The sequence below is a fragment of the Puntigrus tetrazona genome, chromosome 7 (genome assembly GCF_018831695.1).
Source record: "Puntigrus tetrazona isolate hp1 chromosome 7, ASM1883169v1, whole genome shotgun sequence".
Lineage (NCBI taxonomy): Eukaryota > Metazoa > Chordata > Actinopteri > Cypriniformes > Cyprinidae > Puntigrus > Puntigrus tetrazona.
The window spans coordinates 39,871,056-39,883,950 of record NC_056705.1 but is presented as its reverse complement, the minus strand read 5'-3'; the positions used below and the strand labels follow the sequence as shown (position 1 = coordinate 39,883,950).

At 38.1% G+C, this 12,895-nt stretch overlaps 3 protein-coding genes across 3 annotated transcripts in view; 1 reads left to right on the top strand and 2 right to left on the bottom strand.

Annotated features, from left to right (window-relative positions):
- The window catches only part of mapk8ip1b (mitogen-activated protein kinase 8 interacting protein 1b), a 17,336-nt gene extending 16,837 nt beyond the window's left edge, over positions 1 to 499 (top strand). Inside the window, exon 12 of the mRNA XM_043244842.1 lies at positions 1 to 499. This exon is cut by the window's left edge and continues 53 nt beyond it. Within this exon, the coding sequence (XP_043100777.1) occupies positions 1 to 20 (20 nt within the window). The 3' untranslated portion in view covers positions 21 to 499.
- An 843-nt stretch (positions 500 to 1,342) lies between these two features.
- mrpl21 (mitochondrial ribosomal protein L21) lies at positions 1,343 to 3,950 on the bottom strand. The gene is made up of 7 exons (XM_043243428.1): positions 3,766 to 3,950; positions 3,356 to 3,416; positions 3,111 to 3,196; positions 2,829 to 2,992; positions 2,119 to 2,171; positions 1,562 to 1,665; positions 1,343 to 1,481 (listed from the first exon to the last, which is right to left on the bottom strand). The coding sequence occupies exons 1-7, from the start codon at positions 3,848 to 3,850 to the stop codon at positions 1,417 to 1,419; spliced, it is 618 nt and encodes a 205-aa protein (XP_043099363.1). The 5' UTR covers positions 3,851 to 3,950; the 3' UTR covers positions 1,343 to 1,416.
- Positions 3,951 to 4,674: 724 nt separating this feature from the next.
- The window catches only part of LOC122349259 (probable E3 ubiquitin-protein ligase HECTD4), a 58,134-nt gene continuing 49,913 nt past the window's right edge, over positions 4,675 to 12,895 (bottom strand). The window contains 6 exon segments of the mRNA XM_043245237.1: positions 4,675 to 7,096; positions 8,620 to 8,842; positions 9,793 to 9,988; positions 10,639 to 10,805; positions 12,004 to 12,225; positions 12,303 to 12,406. Coding sequence (XP_043101172.1) covers positions 6,960 to 7,096; positions 8,620 to 8,842; positions 9,793 to 9,988; positions 10,639 to 10,805; positions 12,004 to 12,225; positions 12,303 to 12,406 — 1,049 coding nt within the window. The 3' untranslated portion in view covers positions 4,675 to 6,959.

Sequence of the window (12,895 nt, the reverse complement as noted above, 5' to 3'; positions counted from 1 at the left end):
AAGACATCTATCTGGAATGAGACTCACGACTGCGCTACGAGAAATAATAATAATAATAATAATAATAGTGTATATAATCACAGACTAATATATCTGGAGGAAGGACCAAACGAGAGCGTGTACAGTATGAAGGGCTGAAGTGATGTTCCTCTGCTCTTCAGGCTTCATAGAGGATATTTTTTCAGGGGCACCAGCAAAACCCACGCCTGAAACAGGCCCGTGAAGAGGTTCAGAAGAGTTCTGAGCGAGATCCTGAAACAGGAGCGAGGAGCAATAGAAGTCTTTAACGCTGTTGTTTTTGGATCACGGCATTCCCTCTCTAAGTGCAACGGTTAACAAAACAATAATACTATTATATATTGATGATGAATTGCCGTGGAGATCCCGTTCATGCTGAACGACTGGAAGAGCTGCTCGTCCTGGTTTTAATAAACGCCTTGACGTCAGTACCAACACTTCATGTAGAAACCATGCGCTCATTAAACGCTTCTTCATCAAAGAACGACTCGTTTCATTTTATTCAGATACCAATATACTACAAACCTAAATATATACTACACAGCTGTCCTCCAGAAGATAGGAATATTGTTCAGTTGTGTGGGAGCCTTATGAATCATTTAAAACATTACTTTTTTCTTTTTCTTCTTTTTTTTTAAAGCAAAGACTGCTGAAGTTTACAGAAAGAACCCTTTGCATGCATTATACAAAATTATATAAAATTAATTATGCAAAACTATATAAAATTATGCAAAAATATATAATATTATGCAAAATTATACAAAATAATTATGCACAATTACATAAAATAATTAATTATGCATAAATATGTAAAATTATGCAAAATTATACACAATAATTATATAAAATAATTAATTATGCAAAATTATATAAAAGCATGCAAAATTATACAAAATTATGCAAATTATATAAAATAATTATGCAAAAAATATATATATATATATATATATATAAAATAATATTATTTCACAAAGTAATAACTGTGACATGTTTGTACTTTTATACTAATGAGAAATCATGCATCAAAGGCATAGAAAGCCATTCTAGGTCAACGACTAAAAATAGTTTTTAATTGTATGAATACACAAAAGAGCATTGAATAACAAGCCATGATGGCACAGAAGAGTGTGTGTGTGTGTGTGTGTGTGGGGTGAACACACACTTATACTTCTCCATAAAATGTTTAATGGGGAAAATTTCATTAATTTGAGATATATATATATATATATATATATTCAATACATGAAGAAGATCTACTGAATGATCTGACTGGGATCACGCAGAAACACACACTTTTATTGTGACAGACACAACACACAGAGAGTTCAAGACGACGATCTGAAAGCTTTATTTACACGGCCTCACACTCTCACACCGTTCCTGACAGACAGAAGTCCGTTAAAACAGCCGAGGAGAAACTTGAACGGAGTTGATCCTTAACACGGTCTGCGGCTGAACGATGACTGCGGGAGGAAAACACAAACCACTCAAACGACGCACCGGCGAAGAACGGCCAAACAATGAAAGACTACGCATCCCATACTTCTCTTTTTTTGGAAGCGATGTCTCTTCCAGAAGCTCATGTGGACCATCGGCCAGGACTGGGTTTTCTCGATGACCGTAGCGTGGACTTGAACTAAATCACGGCTGAGGGTCAGGAAACACGGGAGCTTTAATACAACGCTAACGGCATCGGAATCAACTCAGAAAATAACCCATGAAACACTGAACGGTGCTGAGAAAAAACACCATCAGATATTTAACTAAAACCATCGATGCACCAACAACCAAAGAGAGAGAGATTTATACAAATCTACAAGCAGACGGTGAATAAAATGAGTCTAAACTCTGGACACATTTTAAGTCACTTCAACTATTTTTCTACTAAATAATACACTAATAATATGAAATCTCTTATCACGACTCGGACTTATGCTCAAAAAGGCTTTTTATTCGAAACATAAAGTGACAGAATATCCACAGTTTCTGTGATAAACTGCTCTTTATCATATAGATATTCTTTTGCAAACTGAGAGCGTATTTAAAGAGAAGATATGGTCTCTAATGCTGACTGTATGAAGCTCATGATTTGTGTCTTACCTGAGAAGTGGTTTTCCAACGAGAGTGAAATCCTTTCCTCCAACTAACAACACCTGCAAAGAAGCACCAGCGGGAAAACTTTGATTAGTACACAGAACTTATATTTGTGCTGCATGCTAAAAAAAAAAAAAAAAAAAAAAAAAAAAAAAAAAATAATAATAATAATAATAATAATAATAATAATAATAATAATATATATATATATATATATATATATATATATATATATATATATATATATACATATACATACACACACATAATATATATACAGATTATATAAATATATAAATAATATATATATATATATATATATAAAAACATTATATATATATATATATATATATATATATAAATAATATATAAATAATAATAATAAATATATAAATATATAATAATAATAATAATAATAATAATATATATATATATATATATATATATATATATATATATATATATATATATATATATATATATATATATATATATTATTTATACATAAATGTTATAGAAAAATATTATATATATATATATATATAATTATTTTTTTGGAAACTGGAGATTTGTACATTATCTGAAAGCTAATAAATAAGCTTTGCATTGATCTCATGATGTTATGTTTAATAAAACTAAAATCACCAAGCTGTGTAAATAAAGTCCTCAGCGGTTCATATTGCAAATAATAATAAAATGTTTCTGTGCGAGAAAACCTTTTCTATCCGTATCCTGTCTCCGCAGGCCGCGTCGATGTGGTTCTCGATCAGGATCAGGTCTTCATCGGTCACTTTCCACTGACGGCTGGCAAAGTGAACGACGGCAAACAAGCGTCCGCTCTCTCCCTCCTCGAGGAGACCGTTCACCTTCCTCACGAGCGCTGCGGGAATCACAAGCATCTCGGGCTTTTCATAAACACGTGACCGTGCGGTTATTCAGCTACAAGCCAAAGGGAGTTAAAGCGCATCGTTTAAGAGCAGAACAATAAGATGTCTTGCCTCGATGCCGTTCTGCTTCTTCTGCAGGATCAAAGGCAGGAAGTTCGGGCCACGGCGGTCTGGAGAGGGACGTCTGCGGCTCATACCTGCGAGGTGCATTAAAGCAGGTGAGCTTCAGAGACACTGCTTTACTTGAAACTACTTTAAAAGGGTTTTCCACCGGCTGAAGAGGCTCGTGTTGCACGTTCAGAGGCGTACAAAGAGAACACAACACACACACACACACACAGGAAGAGGATGTTCACCTGGAGGGATGAAGGATGCTGCTGGAGCACCGGAAGTTCTTCAGAGCGGGAACCAAACAACCTGCGACACGTGACAGACAAAAAAACTGTCGTGGATATTAGTAAAAAAAAAAAAAAACGTGCTCAGGGTCACATAAAAGTCACGGTTAGATAGCAAGTTATTGTGGTATATAACTTTTACTACTGTTTATATTATCAGGTCTGTAGTATTGCAATGATTTGAACCGAACCGCCTTAAAATACACATTTTAACTCGAACAAAACGTTTCGATGCGTTTTTTTGTTTTGTTGTGGTTGAAGCCGACAGCGAGATGAAGGGACGGGTCAGGCTTCACGCGACGCGCACGTTTCCGGCGACTAACGGTCTCGCGCGGACACGTCGTCATCGACGCATATAAAGTCATACTGACGTTTCTCCGGGGTCCGGGACGAACGCGCTCCGGCGGCGAGGAGAAGCCGCAGCATCCCGCCGATGTTCGCCCGGTTCAAAGTCATCTCCGCGGAGGAGCGGCGTGCGCGAAAATACCGTCCGGCGAAAACCTCGGCGCGACGCAAAGGTTCCTAGCTGGGCTTTCTTCTTCTTCTTGCTCTCGACAACACGGCCGGCTTAAGAGATGCACTTCCGCTTCCTGCTGGACTGGTGCGAGAAGCGCAACACGTCACGACCCAGACGTCATGAGGGCCTTTTTTTCTGATTCATATATAATCTGAAAACCAAATAAATAAGCTTTTCACTCAAGAGTATAACAGCCCTAATTGTTTCTATCAAGTATAATGTTTGTCATATACATGTAATATTATATATATATATATATATAATATTACATGTATATATATATATATATATATATATATATATATATATATATATATATATATATATATATATATATATATATATATATATATATACACACACACACACACACAAACATATTTTTCCTAAAATAACTTAAAATTCATATTGCATTTTTTAACCATTACATACATAAAACATGTTCTTACTATTAATTTATTTTTTAAGTCTCTTCGTTACATGCTTATAGAAAACAATCATCCTTTTCTTTTATTTCCATGTTTTATTATCTTTATGTTGTAGTTGTTTTTTTTCCACATTCTTTCTAATGGCTGTATCAACACTAATAACATAATTATTTTATTTTATTTTTTTTTGCAATGCATAATTCAGTTATTTTCTGTAAATGTGTGGGGATTCTGGACTAATTTTGCTACAAAAACCTAGGGTGTTTCTAATTACGACAATGCGTAAAAAATGCATTAAATGAGATGCTATGCACGACAAAGAGAAGAAAGCAGCGTTTTTGCAATACATCACTATTTTATTTTTGTGACACAGAAACTTCCACACCTCTGTAGATTCATTCACACATCAGTGTTTTGTTCCAGATGCGCAGAGGTAAGACTTGATAAAGTTAATGCAGTCATAAATAATTGTAATAAATATCAAGTAAATGTACAACACGTATTTCACTGCATTCAGCTTTTTGTGCGGATGTCTTTTCATAGACGTCTACTCTCCTCCAAAGAGACAGCAAGAAAAAAACAAAACAAAAAAAATGAAGGAACTATCTTTGATAGCAGCAGTTGACCATATCCCCCCCAAAAAAAAGAATAAATAAAAGAAGAACACACACCCACGCGCACACACACACACACACACACACACACACACAACCCTATTATAGTGCTGAAATGCTGATATTTTCAATGAAGTACATCTATGGTAGCATCAAGTGTGTTGGTAATGATGGCTGTACATTACAGAACTCATAACGCCGTTAAATGGTTCACCAGAAATATCACAACCGATTTCCGAGGAAAGATTAGGAAATCCTATAAAGAACACCCAATTTCGATTGCAAAACGGTATCATCTTCGTAGACACGGAAAAGTTTAATTTAAAAATGTAAACAAAAATTAAAACGGCCTTTTTAAAAACATTTTCTCTTTGGGAAGGGAGGGGGTTAAACAATGACCAAAAAAAACCCCAAAGCGCTCTGTAAATCCCGGGAGTTTTTCCATGCACTAGAGTTTCGGGTGCGAACCCATCCCTCACGAGCAATAAAACCGGCTGCAGCGGCGCCGTCAGGTAAACGCAGTTGGCAACCTAAAAGTGTTCGACGTTAATTTGGCAACCGAGACCATAAACGTAGCACCGCTCCAAACTGAAGAGCATGGCAGGGAGGATCTAGCGTTCGCTCTGCAGCGTCAGAGATGAAACGGATACAGCTCAGCGCTCTTTATATGACTACAGCTTGCTTCTGTACACGGCTTGCCTCGGTTACAGACCTGAACAGCATACGTACCTTTAATAATATAGGCAGATATTTGTGTCGTAAAGCAGTCTCGCCATTTATAGTTCAAATTCTTAAATATGCTGGATCGCATGCGTGCTTATGATTCCCGGACAGAGCCCGCGGCTTCGAACGGCTAGCTGAGGGGGTAGACCCTCTCGAGTTCACGAAACCTCGCCAAAAACCCGTCAAGAACATACTCCGAGGAAGCTGAAGTAGAAATTAAGAGCACTGAGATTTTCTGGCATTACATTCATGATGATAATTAATTATTACAGCACGTGTCAGGCGTACTTCCTGGTACACAGACTAAATAAAAGAGGCATGAGGCGTGTTATGGCAAGAAATGGGGAGAAAAAAAAGTGCATTATTCTTATGTGGGAAAAAGCCGTGAAAAGGAGAGGAAAATCTGAGGTGCATTAGGGTAATGACCACCGAGGGAAATAGGTGCATTAGGGCGATGACAATTAGCAAGAAACGTCATTACCGCGTGCAATTGTGAAAAAATGCAAACAAATGCATGCATTAGGGAAATGAGAATTGAGGGAAAATGCAATGCTAAAAAAATCTGATGCGCATTAGAGTAAATGAGGGAAATATAGAGGTGGATTGAAGTAAAGACACCTGGCAAGAAACGCGAAAAAAAACATATCAAGTGAATTCGGGCAAGAGAATTGAGGAAAAGAGCTGAGGTGCATTAGGGTAGTGAGAATTAAAGGGGGAAAAAAACCCTGAGGTGCATTAGGGTAATGAGAACTAATGCAAAAAAAAAATAAAAATTAGGGTAATGAAACAAAACATTCGTGGTGCAAAAGTGTATTTTTTGGGCATGTTCTTGACCGGTTTTCGTGAGATTCACCCCAAATGTATATCGAAAGACGCAAGTGTGACCTTGAGCCGAACGGTGAAGTCCTTCGCGAAGCTAAATGGGGCATCTCTGCAGATGAACGTGCGTCAACAATCACTGTCACTAATTGAGAGAAGGCGGCGGCAGTGGTTGAGGCACACTGGGAATGAGGAGACGAAAGACTGATTAAATGAGAGAGAGAGAGAGAGAGATTAAATGTTTAAAAAGGGAGAGGAGCAGCTGCAGTGCCATTTCCTTCACATTTGTCGATGAACAGCACACGTGGATCATTTTATAAAACTGTGGCTTAATCTTCACCGCCGCGAGCCGCTGTCAAACTCGCCGAACACGCGCTAACGCTAGTCTCTGTAAAGGCAAACTGGTCTGGGCTGATCAAGTTCCTCCGTGACTGTTCTTGAAAAAGGTGGCGCGATCGCCGGGTTTATCCGCTGAGAGGATCCTCGCGGTAGTGGATGGCGTAGCGCAGCTTGTCCAGCATCACGTCGAGCGAGGAGTACTGCGGCAGCTTGACCATGAACATGCAGGTCTCCACGCGAATGTAGCGCTGGTCGGGCGAGCCTGAAACACGAAGAGTTCACAGCTTCAGAACAGATCCAAAGCATTCCTCGGACCACTTTACTGAAATACTCCAAACCAATAGAGTTTTGAGAAAAGTTGCTTTGGAACCGTTTCATTTCCATAAACGTGTACCTTTTTTTGTCTCACGATTCAGGTTTTTTTTCAGGTAACAATTCTCACATTTCTTTCGAGATGATTTACAATGACTCTTTTCAGTTGTTCTGTCGTCAGTTTGTCATGGAAGATTATTTCTGCTATAGAATATTATTATTTCCACGGTAGAAAAAAGCTTAATAAAGTTATTCGTACAATGCTTGACAATTTTGTGATAGTCAAGCATCGGCATAACGTTTCAGTGCATGTTTTTTTTTTATTATGTAATGAATCAACCATTTAAATGATTTAGTTCAATCGCGAAGACTTATTAACTAACTTGCTGCCACCTACTGGCAGCTTTAATTTCACATTTAAAAGGGGTTATATGAAGTTGCTAAAAATATTTTTTGTGTGTTTTCAGTGTAATGCCTATGTTTATGTAGTTTAAATGTAAAAAAAACACATTATTTTCCACACACTGTGCATTACTGTTTCTTCTCTAAGCCCCGCCTCCTGAACTCCATTCTAACTCTTCATTCTAAAAAAGCGAGGTGCGTTCTGATTGGCCAGTTAACCAGTGCGTTCCGATTGGCCGAATGCTGCACGCGTCCGACAGGAATGTTACGCCCCTTACCATAACATGATGACTCGTTCCGGAGCGATTACACAAAAACAATAACACACAGAAATGAGGCATGAGTTGCATCCAATGACTGATTAGAATGATTTGGTGCCGCCTTCTGACGTCTGCATTTGTGAGAAACGACAAACAAGCACTAGCCCTCAAAGCTCAAAACTCGTGTTTGAACAGTAAGTAGAGCAGCGTCTCCGGAACATGGCGCCCGCAGCAACACTACAGCGGCAATAATAGCTCCGCCTTCTTTGCGCAAACATTCGGGTGGAGTTATGAAAATGCACACGTTCTGTGATGAAGAGAAGTGTGCGTTTAAATGAGAAATTTTAAGATGGTGTGGACAAGTCAGAACATTTCTAAAGAATATCGCTTTCGTTTTGAGGCTTTAGGGACACTTGAATCGCTTGAACTGCATCACGTGACCCCTCTAAATCTTCCTTTTTATTATTTAGATCGGCGTTTCCCAATCCCAGTCTAACAATACCACAATCCCAGAAAGCAGAGATATTGCAAGTTTCTCAGCAGTAAAACCTGACAACTACTGCCATCGTTATTCAATGAATGCACTTGATATAGTAATAAGGATTATTAAAGTTGATTAACAGAATGCTTTTAAATAAAGCACATCACATTCTCATAGGCCAAATATAAAACGAGCTGAGAACGGTTTACGAATGCGTTTGTATTTGCCTTTTGGTTATATTAGAAGCATTTCATGAATGTTCCACAAATCCCGTTACGATCACTAAAGCTGAAATTAAATAAACTGCACTGTGTGATGCGTGGCACTCACCCACCGCCCCGTCCGGAGGGGCGATCTTCATGGGGTAGGGGGGCACGTGAGCCGTGTCGGGGCCGCCGTCCTTACAGGGGCAGGTGAAGGGGATCCGCTCCTGGTTGCAAGCGAACTTGATGAACTTGCTGAGCTCCTCCTGCGTGAACATCTCGAGCGCGGCCCAGAAGAACTCGATGTGCTGGTCCGTCTCCATCAGTCCCACCTGATACATGGTGTGAGCCTGGAATGACGGGATCGGGGAGGTTAGCTACGAGTTGGTTCGTACAGCGGGGAAATGAAGCGTTGAACGCGTGATCTGAATACATTTCTTGAGGTGCTGTTGACTTCAAACTTCCACGGGATGTGGGTACCGACCCGATTCACCAGCACGTACAAACAAAACCAAACCTCAAGACGCCTCCTGTAGGAGAAACTGGCCTCTTCTTCCACACAAACAGTACTATAGGTGCTCTCTATTATTTATTTTCTGCTGGTTTCATGCCTTTTTGAACCTCCCTTTTTTCATGTGTTAAGTGTTTTTGTTCCCCCGTTTTATTATGCATAACTTGTTTTGTTTTCTTTGCATGTATGCATTATTTACAGACATCTGGTGAAATCTTCAAGGCAACGTCATCTTTACAAAAACAGTGCCTGAAAAAACACGGCTAAATGCTAATTTAAACTCCTTTAAGAGTCAATTTAGCAAGCAAACGTGTACAAAGGGACAACGTACAGCCAACTGCACGTACAATCACGTTAACTGCAATGAAATGAAAGTGTTTTATCGTTTAAATTTACATTAAATACAATCTTTAGAGTGCTTTTGATACCGCTCAGGTAGAGCTAAAAGGACGGTTCCTCCGGTCTTAATCACATAAACCATGAGAAACCATAAAAACCTTCATTTTTTATTCAAGAGCATAAATAATGTTCATGTGTCTTGCACAAACCTACCTTTTCACTTCATAATATATCATCAGGAGCCAGTTATTAATGCTATGTTGCCTATATATGCTTCACTGACTCTTAAAGGGACAGCAGCAGCTGACCTGCATTTATTCCCCAAAGAACTGGGTCCTAAAAAGCTAAACAGCCGCCGAGATCTCGAGCGGCCCGAGGGTGAGCGATGTAACATTTCACTTCTCTTCCCTGAGGGACAGGAAGTCAGAGAGCCGAGGCTCGTTTCCTGACCTTGAGGAACTCCAGGTTGATGTCCGGCAGGCCGCAGGTGCGCAGCTCCACCTCGGCGGGGCTCAGTAAGGTCAGGAGCTGCAGCGGGATGATGGAGCCCAGGCCGGCGCGGACGGCCGACATGCACTCCACGTTCTGCAGCTCCCGCAGGCGCAGCTCCCGCACCTCTCGCACGTACACGTCTATATTCTCCCAGCTGAACACACACACACACACACACACACACACACACACACACACACACACACACAAGTACGTGTGTTAGACATCAACTACATATTAACTCATGCACGACAACGACGGGTTTTTAATCCCTGTTGTAAGAAAAGCTCTAGCGTCATAAAAGGACAGATCGGAGACAATCTAGATCATAATATCGATCATATGTGTAGATCGGGACGAAGTAGGCCTTTACAAACACAGAAACATCTCTAGTTATATATATATATATATATATATATATATATATATATATATATAAAGCAGAAGCTCAGCTCTTTATTTTAATATATAATATGTTCATATATGCATATCAGCAAACAGGTCAAAATCATCCAATAAATGCAAACAAAAAAACTAAATGCTGGCAGGGATGCCTTTAAAAAGCGCTTATTTATTTTAAGCGTTCCTGCAATACGCACACAACATACATTTTTGAGTCTCACATAAAGTAAAATCTAAGCTACATGCATAGCATTAAAAAAAACACTGGCCATTGACTTCCATAAAACCTTTTCTATACTACGGAAGTCTTTGGCTAAATATATTAAGCATATTTTCCTAGTGCTATGCTACACATGATAGCATCTTGTTTTTGGGTGAACCGTCCCTTTAAAGGGCTCCTACCTGACGGCGATGTCACGTCCTCCGTGGCACAGCTCCACTTCCTCTCCGGTCATGGTGATGTAGGTGAAGGTGCAGCAGGGACGGCTCGGCGAGTCCGGGCTCTCGCCCAAGTGGCTCTGGGACGACACTTCAGCACACAGCGCTTCCAGCTCCGCCTCGTCCGACAGCTGAGACGAGAACCAGGCACGGGGCAAAGCAGGAAGTCAATACACTTTTGTGAAAAAGCAGTGCAATGAACATGTAGTTTCCCCAATAAGTCCGATTTAAGTCAGAACAAAATGTCACGCTATATAAAAATTATAATTGCATTTACATTACAGATAATTAGTTGACTTTAGAGTGCTTTATGAACTACTTGCACAGTACATTTTAATATGTAATTTAATAATTTATGCTAAACTAAAATATATTTTTCTGTTGATGAATGTATTTAAATATATTTCTAAGTACACATTTGCCATGAAGCAGCAATTAAATAAGATGCATATTGAGTGAATTTAAATTATATTAACTTTAAAAGGTGATGTAAAAGAAGCCACTGGTGAAATCATAATTAAGTGCTTCGTTTAGTATGTTATTCAAAGACATAATAAGCACTTCTTTATATTATTATAAAACAATGATTTAAAATGTACAATATGACTTTTGACATTATTACAAATATTTTACTTACTACACTTAAGTGTTCTCTCCAAGTCACTTAAGTGATCTTTTATTTCATTATTATATTATCCATAGTGTTATCAGCGGTGCTTTTGTAATATATAATCAAAACTACAATTTTTGGAGTCAAAAACAACTATTTTGAATCAGTATTCATATATTATGTATATATTTGCTAAAATCTTTGTGAAAATATTTGTAGTTTTTGTTTTTGAGTGCTCTCGTCATTTTTAGCATTTTTTGAAGTTTTAAAAGAATTTCTATTAAAATATATTAACAAAATGTTATTATTATTTCAGTTGTAGTTATTTTCAAGAATCTTTTTTTTATTTCTGTTTACATATTTTTTACAGTAACATATGTATTATATATATATATATATATATTTTTACAGTAACACATTTATTTACAGTAACATATATATATATATATATATATATATATATAAAAAAATATATATATATATATAATTTTTGTTTCAGCTTACTAATATATATATATATATATATATATATATATATATTTTTTTTTTTTTTAGTACATAAGTGCAAATTCTGTACAGTTAAGTGTACTACTTTTTACTTTTTATTAAAGCAAAGAAAGCAACAAGAAAGCAATCTGATGCGTCACATTGCACTCCCTCCAAAGACAGAAAGAAAATAAATCACAGTTTGTTTCAAGTTTAACTTGAATGAAGTTTACATTCTCAAACTTCTTGATGTAGTTGTAGGTGAGCAGGTCGGCTTCTCGAAAGTCCGAGTCCGGGTCGAGCGCTTCACCGACCAGACCCTTCCAGAAGGACCCGAGCAGATCCAAAGGCAGAGGCACGTCCGCCCGGATGGCGATGCCCAGCAGCTGGCCGAAGAAGTTCAGCAGCTGCTCCTCGGCGTACGTGATGGGGCACGGCGTCAGGATGTACTTCCCCTGAAACACAGCCTGGGTCAGCACCTTGAAGCTCCTGAAATGCTGCGAAACCCAACCGATCAAACATGCAGGCGCACCTTATTGCGATTTGCTGCAGCGCTGGGACACGGGAGGAGAAGAGAGAGCGCCGAACTCTGCAGCTCCTTACAGACTTGCCACAAGAAATGCCTGAACGAGCCGCCTGAGAAAAAACACAGGAGCGGCAAGAAGCACGTAAACAGGACGCATGACATTCTTATTATTAACTACAACTGACATGTAATAAATAATGATCATAAACAATAATAATATACAAACGTTCGGATTGAAACAAGTTATTTTAAAATATTAATGAACGCTGTAATATAGAGCAGGGTGGAAATAAACTATAAGCAACAAACAAAGAGAAAATATAACTATAACATTTATTTATTAAGGATATCATTTTTGTGTGACTGCATCAAACTCGACAAGGAAATATTATAATAAATACAGGAAAAAAAGTTTAAAATTTATAAATATTAAATGAAACACTTCAACGAAAAATAGACATTGATATACTGAATAAAATATGCTGAAGTACTAAAATGACTAAAACGAAAACAAATCACTTTAAACAAAATATTGCTCATTTTGTCAACTAGTTATTGCATTTGTTATTGGCATTGCAATAAGTTTAGTTAACGGAAAT